The sequence below is a fragment of the Aythya marila genome, assembly GCF_965140915.1.
Source record: "Aythya marila genome assembly, chromosome: 12".
NCBI classification, from domain to species: domain Eukaryota; kingdom Metazoa; phylum Chordata; class Aves; order Anseriformes; family Anatidae; genus Aythya; species Aythya marila.
This window is the reverse complement of record NC_139053.1, coordinates 5,416,038-5,433,522: the sequence shown is the minus strand read 5'-3', so window position 1 is coordinate 5,433,522 and position 17,485 is coordinate 5,416,038. Positions and strand designations below refer to the sequence as shown.

General features: G+C 39.9%; 1 protein-coding gene across 4 annotated transcripts in view; it reads left to right on the top strand.

The window, feature by feature from the left end:
• Window positions 1-17,485, top strand: part of TOX3 (TOX high mobility group box family member 3) — a 96,152-nt gene that overhangs the window by 62,881 nt on the left and 15,786 nt on the right. For 2 of the 4 annotated variants that reach the window (XM_082770167.1, XM_082770166.1), the window contains exons 4-7: window positions 9,012-9,281; window positions 10,590-10,817; window positions 12,079-12,159; window positions 14,389-15,108. In XM_082770167.1, the coding sequence (XP_082626293.1) occupies window positions 9,012-9,281; window positions 10,590-10,817; window positions 12,079-12,159; window positions 14,389-15,108 (1,299 nt within the window). Of the gene's footprint in view, window positions 1-9,011; window positions 9,282-10,589; window positions 10,818-12,078; window positions 12,160-14,388; window positions 16,219-17,485 lie in introns of those variants that run through there. The other 2 variants (XM_082770169.1, XM_082770168.1) reach the window with 1 other exon arrangement.

Below are 17,485 nucleotides of genomic sequence, written 5' to 3'. Positions count from 1 at the left end.
ACTCAACAAGATACTGGGAGGTGCCAAATGAAGGCATGGAAAGTGCTGCATCCACCAGGAAGCTGTCAGGAACTGGCGATATGCCTAAGAAGTGAGCTCAGAAGGAGTGTGGACATACCTGACTGTGGGCACCAGCTGTGTTTTAAGCCTGGGCCATGGCTTTGAACTCTTCTGCCTCCCGTGCTTCAAGTCAGGTGTGAGCAAACCCTGACCTGCTGCTTCCTGAAGTCAACCAGATGAGGCAGGTGCTGGTGCTGCTCTGCTGCATGTGTTGTACCTGGACAAAGGCTGCATTGGGTCCAGCTGCCCTCATTCTTGGGTCAGTTGAAAACTGCCTTTGCAATTCCTCCTGTTCTCTATTGTTACCAGCCACGTTTTCTCATGGACAGCTTACCCAATCCTCAGCTTTCACCTCCAGTTCTCAAGCCATAAAGAAATATAGAGTCTTTGTAGAGTTTTAGATTGTATTCTGTGTTGCCAGGTGGCTGGAAAAAAAAAAAAAGGGAAAAAAAAAAAGAAAAGAAAAAAAAAGCTTGGTTCTGATAATATGGAAAATAATGAGACCTACTTTTATGATTTGCTTAAAAAAAAAAACAACAAGCAGAAGACAAAAAAAATCCCAAAGACAAAAGCACAACACATCAGTACCAGCACTTGCAGCAGTGTTAAACAAATGTCACCCAACACCTGAGTGTGTCATTTGTCCCTCCCTGCCCCCCTCCCCACCCCACATTTCTCGCACAATTTATGTTACCTTTGGTAATGCTTTGGTAATGTTTGTTGGTTGTCATGCTTCCTTGCAGTCTCTCCTGATGATGCTTTCTGCATAATAAGGACCTTTGAAGTCTGCCTTTGATTTGGTAGCTGAAGCACCTGGAGTTGCAGGGGTTGTAACAAAACTGCTACAGCACTTACCTGACATTACAGGACTTCATTTCAACTCTCCACTGTTTGTTTGCAATGTGCCTTCACTGTTTGCATACAGCAGACCTAAGCTTGTACTGCTAATTTGGATAGAAGCTCCTCGTGCCAACAGACTGATCAGATCAGAGCCCAGATCTGTGATCTGAGTCACATGCGCCTTGTGATCATGCTGTTGGATCCCCTGTCCAAAAGGAGTGTGATTCAGAATGGCTTAAAGAATGGTAGGCAGCTGGGGGGGAGGGGATATGGGGGAAGCAGCAGGGTACCTGCTTTTAAAAGTGTCTGCAAAGTTGTGTAAAACTTGAACTATGAGTAAGTTGTGAATGAGGTGATGCTAAAGCATCAGTCAGTGGTGGCCGCTGTGGGTGGATTCAGGGCTATAGCAAGCCCAAGTGTCAGCCATCTGCAAGAGCAGAGGCCCTTTCAGAACAGAAAGGCTCAACATGCAGCTGACACAACCAAGAAGAATTGGTCCCCTTCAGCCCACTTTGGGGACTGTAAGAGGAACATTTCAGGTCATTTTCAGACAGATGCGGTTCGACAGGAAAGTAGATGGGTGAGAACAAGTCTCCCAAACCGCAAGAGCTCTGTGCCAGGCTGGCTGGGTGACCTGCTTAAGCATTATGAGCATTATGAGGAAAGTTTTTTATTGCTTGCTTTGGTTGTGTGATTTTGCCCAGCTGTGAGCGTTTAGTGATTCCTCACCAGGTAATGCAGGTAACGTTAGAGATACTTGAGGCTGTTGTGAACAAGCTGGTACTGGTGGGGGCACAGAGCAGCAGGGCAGGGGGAGCCAGAGCTGGGGCTCAGGGCCATGTCGGTGTGGCAGGCGCCCAGGCTGCTTGGCTCCATCTCTTGGCTCCAGCTGCATCTCTGAGGTGGTGCTGCACCACCTGGCATAGGTGTGCTCCTCCTGCCTGCTCCCTGAACATCATTCCATAGAAGGAATCATTTTAACTTGTCTTTTGGTGGTCTCTCAGCATTGTAACCACCCGACACCATGGGTCAGGCTGTCTGCTGAGAAAGAAGTTCTGCAGTGCCCAGGGGTAGAACAAACACCAGCCACAGGAGAGGTCACTGACCTGAAAGAAAAAAAGGTGGGGGGGGGGGGGGGAAGAAAATCAAGGGACAGCAGATGAGAAAGATTCAAAGAAAACATGGTAAATTAGCTTGGAGGTGGTAGCTATAGAAGAAAATCATATAGGAAAAATTTATTTCTAGACAGAGGAATTTCTACAGACATCTGAGACTCGCAGATAAAAAGGAGATGCTCAGTTTTGAGGAATGATTCAGTGGGCCCTAATGTTATTATTTTTTTTTCTCTTTCGTGCCCCTTCTCTGGGTTATGTGCTCTTTCTGTGTGTACAGAACACAGTAATTTCTGATGTATTGGGACTGGGGGAGCGCACAGACCAGGAGATTGCATGCTCCTCATGTCTTTCAAGCAGCACAATGTGCGTAAGCCTCCTGTCACCAACCAATCTTTCAAATCCATCTGCAGATATCATTTTTTTTCTCTGACATGTACCGTGTGTTGTTGTAGCCTTTATTTGGGAATTAAATTAGGTAAGGTTTACTTTACTACAGAGACACAAAGGAAAACCTAGTAGTGTTCTCATTGCTAGAAAAAAAGAAGCTGCTGCTTGTAGTGGATCTCCTGATAACTGTAGTTTGACAAATCATCACTGATCACAGTATCTGAAGGGGGGAGAGGAAGGACACTTCTGCAGTGGTGGCATTACCAAGTGCAACTGTTTTATACTCTATTAAGTAAGGATTTAATCTCTGACAGAGAAAAGCATCCTGTTAGTTTGATTTGTTTTGACTGGCAGTGAATTCCAATCTTGTAAAAATTTAGATTAATGGATTCTTTTATCTCTATTTTGCTCATGGAGAAAAAGAGTATTGAGAATTTCTTCTGGAGATATGCTGACTTGCCCAAAACTAAAGGGAGTAATTTACAGACAAGCACAACTGAGGATTCCACTCTTTACATTGAAGTGCATTTGCTTCAACTCGAATACTTCAAAGTATTACATCAGCTTATGTTACATTGACAGTGACAAATTCCTAAGGCAAAAGAATATATAATGTTTTAAGTCAACTTCCAAAACCAGGGCACAGTGAGCATGAACATAAATGTTAGCTTTTGTGTAGTTATTTTTACTGGCAGATTTACCACAGACTTGACCACTTTTCTTAAAAACCTGGCTCATCTAGTATAGGGTCAGATCGCAGCCCTACATCTTGGTGGAGGTGTTGCCTATTTGCATGATTGAATATTGTAGACATTGATTTTAATTGAGACACCATTATTACACAAAATGGTCTAAAAAACATTTTCCTAGTTATATTTCATATATCCTGTTGAATGTTTGTGGAGTTCAAAATTTTGTTGGTGTAGAAATTATCTGCAAACAATTCTCAAAATGCAGGAAAAGTGGAAATTATGTCATCTCTAGAAGTCATGGCTGGACCTCTGTACCATTTATCTATCAAAATAAATACTAGCTCTGTTAGTGGCTCTATTATCTACTGGATGCCTAATGACTTGGTATCAGAACAAGTAACTATCCTTTATTACCATAGTTTTTCCCTTTATTCTCAGGGGTATGCTTCACTTTGGCTGGATGAGGTACAGAATTTATTGAAAAACACCTTTAACTGTATACACTGTATAAATTAAAGTACTAGAGTTCACACCTTAATTTAAAGTCTCATTACTCTGTTTGCTTTATTGGCTGTAGAGGAATTGATTTTTATCAAATTTTGAGAACCTAATACTTCTGCAGATCAAACTAAAATAATCTACATATTTTGCATATGCTGTGAGATGTCCTTTGGCATGACTTCTAAATATGACTAAATAGGACTTCTTTGACGTGACTCTAAATAGATTAGAATAGTTGAAAGTAGGATAATTTGTTGGATAGGTAACCTCACGATGCCTTTGATGTCTTCAACACATCAAATGATAAAACTCTTCATAACGGGTGCTATTGGAGCTATTCAGGAGTGATGACAGAAAGCCAATTAATTTTCAGAGGGACCATTAATTTTCAGTTTTGGACCATATTTTGCTTTTATTTAATAAATTTATCTAAACCATATTTTTTTGCAGTGCTATGTAGGATTATGATAGAGATCTGAGATAGTCACTTCAGTCTGTAGGGGAATCACACAAGTCATTTCTCTTTGGTTTTCCATTTCATCCATTAAGTCCTTTTTTGATTGTTAAACTGAGTAAAGTTTTGCATAACTTCAGTCCAAAACAGTACAGCATATCAGGTTCACTCAACACTTCCTTCTGTTCACTTGAGGAGTCCATGATTATTATTTTTTTTTTTTTTCAGAACTAATCTGTCATTTCTGCATTATGTGATGAAAATCCTGAATGCTTATGATGCTCATAAGCAGTACTGGCGATTGGGGGAGGTCCCAGTTGACTGGCGGCTAGCAAATGTGATGCCCATCTACAAGAAGGGCCAGAGGGCAGACCCGGGAAACTACAGGCCTGTCAGTTTGACCTCAGTGCCAGGGAAGCTCATGGAGCAGATCTTCCTGAGAGTCATCACGCAGCACTTGCAGGGCAAGCAGGCGATCAGGCCCAGTCAGCATGGGTTTATGAAAGGCAGATCCTGCTTGACGAACCTGATCTTCTATGACAAAGTGACGTGCTGGGTGGATGAGGGAAAGGCTGCGGATGTGGTCTACCTTGACTTCAGCAAGGCTTTTGACACCGTCTCCCACAGCATTCTCCTCAAGAAACTGGCTGCTCTTGGCTTGGACTGGCGCACGCTTCGTTGGGTTAGAAACTGGCTGGATAGCCGGGCCCAAAGAGTCGTGGTGAATGGAGCCAAGTCCAGTTGGAGGCCAGTCACTAGTGGCATCCCCCAGGGCTCGGTGCTGGGGCCAGTTCTCTTTAATATCTTCATCGATGATCTGGACGAGGGCATTGAGTGCACCCTCAGTAAGTTTGCAGATGACACCAAGTTAGGTGCGTGTGTCAATCTGCTCGAGGGTAGGAAGGCTCTGCAGGAGGATCTGGATAGGCTGCACCGATGGGCTGAGGTCAACTGCATGAAGTTCAACAAGGCCAAGTGCCGGGTCCTGCACCTGGGGCACAATAACCCCAAGCAGAGCTACAGGCTAGGATAGGAATGGTTGGAGAGCTGCCAGGCAGAGAAGGACCTGGGAGTGATGGTGGATAGTCGGCTGAATATGAGCCAGCAGTGTGCTCAGGTGGCCAAGAAGGCCAACGGCATCCTGGCTTGTATCAGGAACAGTGTGACCAGCAGGGCTAGGGAGGTGATCGTCCCCCTGTACTCAGCTCTGGTGAGGCCGCACCTCGAGTACTGTGTTCAGTTTTGGGCCCCTCGCTACAAGAAGGACATGGAGGTGCTTGAGCGGGTGCAGAGAAGGGCGACGAAGCTGGTGAGGGGCCTGGAGAACAAGTCCTACGAGGAGCGGCTGAGGAAGCTGGGCTTGTTCAGCCTGGAGAAGAGGAGGCTCAGGGGCGACCTTATTGCTCTCTATAGGTACCTTCAAGGAGGCTGTAGCAAGGTGGGGGTTGGTCTGTTCTCCCACGTGCCTGGTGACAGGACGAGGGGGAATGGGCTTAAGTTGAGCCAGGGGAGTTTTAGGTTAGATGTTAGGAAGAACTTCTTCACTGAAAGGGTTGTGAGGCATTGGAACAGGCTGCCCAGGGAAGTGGTGGAGTCACCATCCCTGGAAGTCTTCAAAAGACGCTTAGATGTAGAGCTTAGGGATATGGTTTAGTGGGGACTGTTAGCGTTAGGTCAGAGGTTGGACTCGATGATCTTGAGGTCTCTTCCAACCTAGAAATTCTGTGAAATTCTGTGAAATTCATAATGCTTACACACTGCTTCTACTTCTATTTAAGTTTATATAAGAAATGAGCATGTGTTACTCTCTAAAATTTTCACAGTATTCTCAGTGGATTATTTTAAATGCACAAGCTTTGCCTTTTCAATTTTTATGTAGTAATATAATTAGGGTGTCTTGTGGATGTTTTACTGTAATAGTACTTCCATGCATTCTCTTGATATAAGATGTTTTTTGTTGTTGTTAAACATTTCTTTGTTTAACATTTCATGCATAATGAAATGCTGATCCTTTTGTTTCAATACTGGTCTTCATAAAATATGGGAAAAAAATAAGAGGTGAGATAACTGATGGAAAACTTGCTTTCTTGAGTATATACTCCTCCTTAGATAGATTTTGTTTACTCAGAATTTATATACAAATGCTGTGAACCTCGTTGTTACTATTGACCACCCTGCTTTCTTGCTACATACCAAACCACTGTATAGCCATAAACAATGGCTTATGCTTCCTTGTCTGAAAGCTCCTCTGCAGATACCAGAGACTATTGAGGCCCACAACACCAAACCGCAAAATAAAAATGAGATTCCCATTCCATTATTTTTTATTAATTAGCCACATAACTTTAATTCTAAGTGCAGAAAACAGATGAATTCCTGGTTATCATATGCACATAGGATGTAATGAGAAATGATTGGAAATGTTATGAAATATCTTCTTTTATATAGTAAGTCTTACCTGCTTGGTGCTAGAGAGCCAATTACAAGATATTGTTGTTCCTAATTTTAGCTTCTAGTGAAGTTTTTAAAGATTAAAAATTGGGAAGAGGTATAGAAGAGAAAAACAGGAATTAAATAAGTTGATGAAAAAACACAGAAGCATCAAATAGCCTCAGAAGTAGTCTCAGAAGAAGTGACAGTTAAGAATTCATGGGCTTTTGTATAAAATTAGATTCTGGGTCAATGCAAGTCAAGAGAATTTAGTCTCAATAAAATCGTACATGCAACTGAAATGACAAGACTTAGAGTAAATCGTTTGTAACCCATGTCATCATATTTCGTTGCCTTGGTGTAAAGGCCCAAAAGGCCTGTTTTGTGTAACAATAGAGAGAGAGCAAAGGCTAGCCTTTTAGGCCATAGAACAGCCCTACGAAAGTACTGCCTGCAATATAATGAAGAAAGTTGCTTTTTATGAGAGAAGGTAATTTGAAGATCTCCACCTTTGCTTTAACAACACATTTTTTCTTCTTAATGCAATAAAGCAATGTCTGTAAACTAGAAAAGAATGGAGTAATATGCAGAAAGTGATATCCTTTTAAAAAGACTTCATATGACTTCCAGATGCCGCTGCCAATACAATTCTGAATCAAAATGACCCTCTAGTTAACGGTCGTAAATTTTCACAGAAAGGTGCCCTGAAGCAAATGGGTATTTCAGTCAGTAAGTCTGATGTTTTGATCTTTCTGTATCAGTGCTTCACTTCTGGCACATGCATTCATCTCTAAGGAACTGTGCTCCTTTACTGAAAATATTAAAAGACCCCAAGAGGTAGGAAAAGCAGCATGGTCCAGTATGGATGATGAACCGAGGGGCAATGGCTTGGCAAGTAGGGAGAAAATGAAGATGAGACCTAGTAGATAGGACCTGGATCATGAGCATGTGGAGTTAACTTCATCTATACTGGGTCCAGGTGCAACACAATACGCGTGCTTTTATGCTACAAAGTCTTTCTTTTCTATATCTGGGTTTCAGCAGAAAGACACAGGCATGCCAAATTCAGAATTAATAAGTTATTGCTATAAGGAAGTGGTGTGCTGCAGCATAAGATAGATGAGGCAAGATGGATGAGGCAAGGGGAAGCTTCTTCTTTAAGAAGTGCATTGCTTCTTTGCACTACTGCACTTGTCCCAGATAAGAGGTTTCCAGAAGAACAGAGCCCACTGCCTCCACTGGGAAAGAGTAAGAGCAAAGTCACTTGGGATAAACCTCAGTGTTGATGCAGATTTTTGAACACCTATCTGAGCTTATACAAACTTAATAAGAGAGCACTGGAAAAGTCGAAATCTGCTGTGGAAGTCAGGTGGGCTCTATGCTGGGCTCTCAAGCATTGCAGTTTTGCTTAGTGGCATTTCATTAAAGATCACTGTACCTGCTACTAATTAGGTTATTAATAACGTGGGTTATTAATAATGAGGGAGTTTTCAAAATCTAGTGTACTTGTCATGGTTGTGTCTGTTTGAACAATGGCTATAGATTGGTCAAGTTGCTAAATCAATTTGTGAGCTATTTATTTTCTTCACTTACTAATTGGTTTTAAAATCTTCTATTTAAATGTTCCCTTATTGTGTATTGGTCTGTGTATGGTTAAAAAAATAACAAAACTGAGTTGTTCATAGTCAGATTCCAGTTGACTTTTACCTTTGGGGTCTGACTTCCTTTTATTTACAACTGTGATAAGTGTTGTGTAGATGAAGAAGGCAACTTAGTTTTTGCCCTCAAGAAACAGTAGAGACAAAAACATGCAAGCACTTGAGTTTCCAAGACATGAAGTACAAGAAAAATAAACTGGTGATTGGTGCATAGCTTGCTACTTCCACATGTGTTTGATTGTTGGATTAAAGATAAAAACGTATCATTTTGTATGTTGTTGGCAAAAAAAGGATTTTTAGGAGTGATTAGGATTACTTGAACAGTCTTCTAGAGTGCTGCTGTGTCTGCACTCAAGATGTGGCAGGGCGATGTTCTTTGTCTGAAGGGGATTTAAAAGTTATTTTAAACAGGGTTGTTTTATACCTACTGCTGTTACTGGTAACAGCTATGAATAATTGAATGTCAGTATAGGAAGATGCTTTTCTCTCCACACTCCCTCTCTGTTTTGTTTGCTTTCTGCATTTGACAGCAGTTTGTCTACTCAGTTGCAATGTTTTCCCTGTGTCATCAGTCAGCCAGTTGTTTATGTGGGTATTTCACATGGCATCAAGAGAAAAACTGTTTAAAAATGGGGAAATACAATTTTTATTACCCCCAGAAAATGACTGGGGGAGAAGCAAAGTCTGAAGCAAGTGTGGCAACTGTTGCTGTGTTTCATTTATTAAAAATGTATTTAATTTGTTAAAAACAAACAAACAAACAAACAAACCACAAGCAGACAGTTTCAGTTGTGTGAGCCTGTAAAAATAACTTTACTTGCTAATGCTATAATGGTCACTGTTAATGACTAAATACTGTTTCAATCTCTTTCAGGATCAGAGTCACACACAAGTTTCTCAGTACCGCCAAGACCATTCTTTGATTATGAGATCCATTGTCCACATGACTGATGCTGCTCATTCAGGAATTATGCCTCCCTCTCAGCTTACCACCATTAACCAGTCTCAGCTAAGCGCACAGCTGGGGCTAAATTTAGGAGGCACTAACTTGCCACACACTTCTCCCTCCCCTCCTGCAAGTAAATCAGCCACTCCTTCCCCATCCAGCTCTATAAATGAAGAAGACGCAGATGAATCAAATAGAGTAAGTTATTCTCTGCTTTGTAGTGAGTAAGCTTTACATGTCTGTATTCTGTGTTTTCATGAATGTGGCGATGTCATCCCTGCTGCAGTGTGGTCATATAAAACACACACTTTACTGTATTGTGGGATATGTGACCCATTTGCTGTTTAGCTTCTTAGGAAGTTTCCATGACACCTCCAAGATAGCAGAGGTCGGAATATGCTTATCTATCTATTTTCAGCTGAATACATTAATAATCCATTTTAGATTTATAGATCTGGTGAATCTCTTTGCTCATCAGCTTTGGACAGTTTTGTCATATCACTGTTCACTGGAGTCATTTAAAATATGGTGTGTTCAGAAGGAAATAAAATAAGCTTTCTTCTATCTGAAAGTGTAGTTAATTTACAGTTTAACTTATTAGAAATGGAAAAAAAAATATCAACAAAATAGAGCAAAAATCTTATTATAGCAGTATATTTAAATGGTTAACTTAGACTGTTCTGTGATAGGTTTTCTCATTAAGTTAATGGAAAGAATATTGTACAGGATCCTGAAAATATCAAAGTAAAAGGACTGTGAGAGGTATATTTAGAGCCACATTATCCATTTGCTGTCATAAGTCATTCACCAGAATTGGGTATGGGACATGAGGTGCAACGAGGACTGGAGGTACCCCCATCCTTGGGGTGCTACTCCAGGTTCCTGTGTTCTGTGTGGGCTACTCCAGGTCCTGTGTGGGCAGGAGGAGGTGTTAGGTGTGGGGGACCCCCCTGCTGGGGGTAGGTGGTGGGCGCAGGGCGTGTTCGCTGCAGGTGGAGAGAAAGTGCAGAGCTGCTGCTGCTGCTTCTTGCCTCAAGGGTAAGGTTTTTTTAACCCTTGACCTGTGTCAAAGCTGGCAGCCATAGGTCTGGAAGCCAGGAAATGCCTCCAAGCTCTTGTCTTTTGAGTCTGTGCTGCAGGAATTGCATCTTATTGGAAAAACATAGATCGCCTATTCAAAACACACTATAGATTTTTTTTTTTTTTTTTTTTTAATAGAAATTCAGGATGTCAAGGTGTACTTTTTCAGGTCAAGCTTGTACGATTGATTCTGAGCCATGCTTACGATAGGTGGTAGCTCTTTAGGCATTTAGTTCCAATACATCTGATGAGAATAACTGAGAGTAATGCTATTTGGTAGGAGAAAGGCTTGCACAACAGGACTCTCTAAAACGTTGCCTACACAGTGGTTTTATCCATATACTATTAAGCCAGACCATCAATAATTTTTCAGTATTCTTATATTTCATGCATATATAGACTGTTATTGTTCCTGCTGTTTCTCAGGCTACTGGAGAAAAAAGAGCTGCCCCAGATTCTGGCAAGAAGCCCAAGACTCCAAAGAAGAAGAAAAAGAAAGATCCCAACGAGCCACAAAAGCCAGTGTCAGCATATGCCCTTTTCTTCAGAGATACGCAAGCTGCAATTAAAGGGCAGAACCCGAATGCTACGTTTGGAGAGGTTTCAAAAATAGTGGCATCAATGTGGGACAGTTTAGGAGAAGAACAAAAACAGGTAAAAACAAACAAACAAACAAAAAAAAAACAGGTGCAGGGATGTCTTACAAGAAGTAATATAGTAATCCTTGTAAAGAATCCTCCTACCTCTGCTCTGAGGGAAAGACTGCTTGCTGATGTAGACCTCTTACTCTATAGAGCTGCATTGATTTTTTTGAACCTGCTGAAGATCTGGCATCTAAAAAGCATTTTGTTATAAGAGCCAGTAGGTAATATCGAATGGATGCATTTGTCTTTAAATTTTAAAAGGCAGTTTGTAAAAAGCTCAGGTGATACTGTCCTGGAGTCCTGTTAAGACAATCTTTTGATGATTCCTATTTCAAAGCTCTTGTTTCCTATTAATCAGACGTTAGAATAGGAAAGGGGAAGGTACAGCACATTTACCTTTTCCTTTGATCTGCCTTATGAATTTGTTACAAAGCGTGTTGATTTCAAACCTTTGAAGCCAATCCTCTGTGCCTCATTACAATGTCGTGTGTGAAATGTTATCTCCAACTCAAACTTGGTACAGAATGATGAGTTTTGTTCTTCCTTGAGGGTTATTCTTCTTACTATACACATATAACTCCTACACATGGATTGGAAAAAAAATCCTTTGGGGCTCTTTGCCTGTTGATATGCAGCTTCTAGTCATACTTAATAGTCTGACAGATGATGATCATTTAACAGATGATGAACATGATTTAAGGATGAACTTTAAATTTTCTGATGATCAGAGATATAGATTTATTCAATTTTTGCTTAACTGTTTTTCTTAAGCTCTGTGGGATTCTTTAATACTGACTTTGGGGAAACTGAATTGTCAAAACTCTGTGAACCACGTTTTCTAAATGTATGATTTTTTAAAGTGCAGTTTGAATACTTTTCAAACAAAATTACTGCTTAGGTGCCCCCTTTTTTTTTTTCTACTTTATACTACTGCAGATACTTTTCAGCATCTGAAACACTCAGTGTCAGTAAAATATCATTTCCTAGGGAGGTGAAGTGTGCATAGCTGGTCTTGTCAAACAGTCGGCTGCTTGAGCAGGTTTTTTCCTTCATGATAAATTGACATAAATTGTGGTGAAAGTCCAGCAAATAGACCTGGAAGTCTGTGGCCACCTGCAAAAATATTTAATATTACATGGGGTTTTTCTTCCCACGGAGCATTTTCTGTTTTTTAATCTGAGCTGTTTGTTTCTTTGCAAGTGATTCTGGGAACATTCTGGCAAAAATTTCTTAATAACTGAAGTTGGTGAAATTGTGGTCTCTTTTAATAGGTTTATAAAAGAAAAACTGAAGCTGCCAAAAAAGAATACCTAAAGGCACTCGCAGCCTATAGAGCAAGCCTTGTTTCCAAGGTAAGCCTAATAATGTCTTCAATATAATGCAAGTTAGCTTTTGGCAATCTTGTTTTAAATATGGAGGCAGGGGTGTGCTGTTATGCAGAACAAAAGTAGAATCCTAGGATTTCTGTAATACAGTTCTGAAACTCATTGTGCTGCTGCTTGAACCCTGCAACAGAAATTTAATCTCTCTAATGGCACAATAATGATTACCAAACAATAAGTTTGCAAATGTACATCATCCATTATCTTTGGAAGCAAAATAATGCACTTCACAATAGAAGTAAAATTTAGTCATGAAAAATACAGCGACCTTTTGACATTAAGATTTACAGGGTATTCACAGAGGTTTTTTTTCCTTTCCTCAAGTGCTACTTCTCCAAAGACAAACTTGTTTGGCATGGATTTGGAGAGCAGTTACTGTATGACAAAGCTTAAGTATTTCTTGCAGGTGAGGGGGAAAAATAATAAGTCTTGTGGCTCTGAATTTGGAGAGTACTTACAAATGGACTAGCTGGCAGTGAGCCACACTAAATATTGCAGCGGATCCCTAGTTAATATAAAACTCATGTGAAGAAAACAAAGCTCTGTTGTCTTATTTGACAATTTACCTTTTTAGCTGCCAGCACTAGGTTGATTGTATATCTGTTGCTTCTGAATATTGTAAATAGAAGTATGTTTATGTCCATCTGATATATGTATGGAAATCAAGATGGCTATTTCTCATGTAATACTTTGTAAAGATCAACTACAAAAATATCCTTGATCACTAGAAAGCAATAAACTAAACTGATGAGATCCACCTCCTGAGAATGAAGAATACTTATTTGAATACACAACTGCAGAGCATTAGTAAGTTGTATAGAAAGTTTCTGTGTATTTTAATTAATGCTTAGAAATACAACAACAGAAATTAGGCATACATAGCTGTGTTTTTCTGTTGTCTCTAGGACTTAGATAATATTCACAAAGTTTTTAATAATGCAATGCTAAGTGAAATGGCAGCTGGAATTCTAAATACCTTTGAAGGAATTTATCTTGTCAGTCCTAAAGTCGCTTTTAAAAAACATCCGAAATCGTATTTTCTCCTTAAATCTGTAAAACCTGGGTTGCTGAGTGACTTGCAAGAAGATAGGAAGATAGGGTGGAAAGTCCAGAATTCATCTGTCCTTACTTATGACATCCTTGCTATAGCTTTGCTACTGAAGGTTCTTGTTGAGAGTAGGGACAGTACAGGCATTTCTGAGGCAAGTTTTGACACATTCTAAGGTAAATGTCTAAAATAGATCAATTAATTGTACTGGAAGAGAGTTTTTCTCTCCATTGTCTTTAAAGGGATTCTAGGCAACTAGGTTACATACTGTGTACAATGCAGATGTATAAAACTGTGCAAGATGAATCCTACTTGTTGGAGCTTTAGTCTGTAAGCAGTATTTTGAGAAGTTGGGTGTTTGTACACTGTTCTTATACCATGATAATTGGTGCATAGGGGTATGCTTCTGTTTGGATTTGTCTCCCAAAGAACAGCGTTGTTTTGTTGTTGTTGTTTTTAAGCATATAGAGAGTGTTGGGCTCTTTCAGCCCAAAGATCTACTGTGAATTTCTGGTGTTGAACCAGGGCGTACATGCATGTTTTTTTTTTTGTTTGTTTGTTTGTTTTTGTCCAATAAAGAATTGGCATTCAGGTAAGAACTGGAGGTACTGTGTACAGAGACAGACGAAGGTGTGATGTAATGGATCAGTGGATCAGTGGCCTTTCTCAGACTGCTGATTAATGCTTCCCGATAGAAAACTGAAGATGAAAGTCTCCCTGAGTAGCTGTAGCTTTTCTTTCCCTGTAACTGTTTACTTTCTGTAAACAGAAACAAAGTTTTCTCTTTAAAAAGGCAGGATAACTTAAACTGATCAGGTCATACTGAGCCAGGATCTGTACCTTTCTAAATACCTTAAGTGCAAGCAGATAGATTTAAGTATTGAAAGAGGACAAGCAAGAAACAAGGTGGTAAAAGCTTGTAATGGGTGAATAAAGTGGGCAACTCAGAGGATGTTCTGAACTGTGTTTCCTAAATGGACCATTACAATAATTGGATAAACTCTCAAGGCGAAGTCTTCCCCCTTCCCACTGAACTACGTACATTGAAGGAAGAGAGAGCAGGAGGGGATTTTGATAATTTTTTTAAGTTTTATAGGGGATGATGTCTGTTTTTACCAATACAAGTTTTTGAATTCCTTTTCCAAACACAGGCTGCTGCAGAGTCTGCTGAGGCCCAGACAATTCGTTCTGTCCAGCAAACATTGGCATCCACAAATTTGTCTTCCTCCCTTATTCTGAATACTTCCCTCTCTCAACATGCAACAGTATCGGCATCTCCTCAAAGTCTTCAACAGTCCCTTCCCAGAGCAATTGCTCCAAAACCTCTAACCATGAGACTGCCAATGAATCAGATTGTAGCATCTGTTACCATTGCACCAAACATGCCAACAAACATTGCAGCTCCATTGATAAGCTCTATGGGAACAAATATGGTGGCAACACCATCTTCATCTCAAGTAAGTCCCTCAATGCAAAGCCAGCAGCACCAGATACAGCAGCTCCAGCAGCAACAGATGCAGCAGATGCAGCAACAGCAGCTACATCAGCATCAAATGCATCAGCAAATACAACAACAAATGCAACAGCAGCATTTCCAGCACCACATGCAACAACATTTGCAGCAGCAGCATCTTCAGCAGCAAATTAATCAACAGCAAATGCAACAGCAGCTTCAGCACATACAGCTTCAGCAAATGCAGCAGCAGCAAATGCAGCATATGCAACACCAGTCACAGCCTTCTCCTCAGCAGCACTCTCCAGTAGCCTCTCAGATCACATCTCCAATCCCTGCCATTGGGAGCCCTCAGCCAGCACCTCAGCAGCACCAGTCACAAATACAATCCCAGACACAGACTCAAGTATTATCACAGGTCAGTATTTTCTGAAGATAAATGATCTTGCAGCATCGCTTTGTGTTGATGGAGGGGGTAGGGGTAAACCACATTTGGCTGAAAACTGTAAATTGTTGATGGTAGTTATGCAGGGATGCATAACAGATCAAATGATCCTCTAAAGTGTCTATTAGATAGGCAATAAAGAACTACAATGTAGCTGTGTATCATCTTTTAGCTGACTATAAATCATTTTGTTTAAAAAAAAAAAAAAAAAGCTGTGCTCTTTTTCATGTGATGCCTTTTTAATTTATTTAAGCTTTACCTACAATATGTGAATCAAATGGCCTGATACATACCTGGACCTTATGACTGCAAAATGGCCTTTCAGAGTTATATGATACAACCCTTCTTTCTCTAAAAGTGAATAATGCACTTCAAGGCAGTACGAACTCATGAAGCCCTTAAAGCACAGTTGTAACTACCTGTAAAATGATGATGATTGGTTTTCATACAATCATACTTGTATGACATGAGTTAGGTGATGGCATTTTTTGTCATGAAAAGAAATAGAGTAAATCACAGATTTTTTGCCAAAGCTCTTAATTTTCTGTCCTAAATATCTTCAGAAAAACAAATGCAAGTAACTGAACTTAAATGTTTGATCCATCCTTTCACTACATTTCTCCAAATAAACGTACCATAGTTTGTAACAAAAAATATATATTGACAGTTACCCTATTACGTTAATTCCAATTACAGAACAAATGTGAATATTATATTCTGTGTCGAAGTGATGAGTTTCAGATTTAATACACTGTATTTTTAAAAGGGAAATGCACTTAAATAAAACTGTTATTACAAAAAGCTAAGATGAAAAATGCAAGAGTTTTTAATATGCTGTAAAACCGGTAGAATATTTAAAAGAAACTCCACAGCTGAATAATCAATGTAAATATTTTCTTTAAAAGTTGTAAGTTTTCATATCATGTGTTGTAAAGTTTTCATAAATGAGGCTTTAATGTAAACACTGGTAACATGAATTATTAATTGCTACATTGCTTATTGTGTTTTTATGCTGTTTTATACTTTTTTATGAGTTACGATAGCAGCAATTAAGTTGTTTGTATTTTGCTTATCTAAAATAAATGCTTTTATCTTGCTATAGAATAAACACATTTCAGTAAAACTGATGGGCCACAAGTCTTTGATAGAAAAAATAAAACCATCAATATTTCCTTATAAAAACACATTCTTAGAAACTTTAGTTAACTTTTTGGATTTTTATTTTCTCAGCCACTGTGTGTAGATGGGTACTGATCTGGATCAGGGTTGCAATCAGCTCCTGTGTCCATAAATGCACAAGGCTGAAGAGTCCCACACAACTTCTTTGAGGTTTCTGTCACTTCAGAGAGAGAAAATGGGTGGTGGAGTTATAAAGCAGTCATCCTGCCCTGTGATACATATGTCAGCAGGAACAGGATAGGGAACCTGTTTGAGCTGTGGTGGTCACAGATGAAAATAAACACAAATTGTGGTTTTCTTCAAATTGCTTTTCAGTTGCAAACGTAGCCATTGCCCTGGGCCTCCTGCCTCTGAACCCCTGGCTCTGGCTGGTCCAGGCTATCTGATTTGTATTTTATTGTGGAGGTAGGAAGTGATGGAGAGGGAGATATTTCATGGGAAAGATTTGGTAACATTTGCATCCAGCATGTTGTCAAGATGTTAGTGCTGTTTGTACATTTTTACTCTTGACAGAGGGGAGAAATCCTTTTTCTTTGCCTGCAATAGCTGTGCTGTGGGTGCAGTCTGACCACTATCCCCAGTTGTCTTGCATGATTAATTACAGCATCTGTCCTGTCAGAAGCTATAATGAAGAGGTCTTGATAAAAATTGCAAATTACCACTGGCAACAATCTTAAACTGCTTATGATAAAATGAAAATTAAAAACAGCAAGTGTCAAACCTGAGCAGAATCCTAATCCTGTTTCAGGCCGTGTCCATGGCTACCATGCTCGGGCCACAACCAAAAAATAATGGAATATAGATTCCCCAAAAGTTGCAGCCAGACTCGTGGGTGGAGGTACTATACAGTGTGAGTTTATTAATAATGAATTCAGCTTTCAATATTTCATAATCCTCAGGTACTGTTTATTATGTACAAATATTGAACAGCGAGAGATTCTAATTAGAAATGTATAGATTTCTTGGAGCAGAAAAAAACGTGTATAAATTGAAGCTTTTCATAATAGGTGTTAGTTGACAGCTACCCATGCTCATAATAGCCTTAGTATGATATCTAATCATGTCTGGGGTGGAGGGTGTTTATTCCAGGAGCGAGGAAGCCTGCGTGCATTAGAAATGGCACAGCAGAGGCTGGCTGTGAGGGATGGTTTTGTGTGTCAGTTTTAAGCAA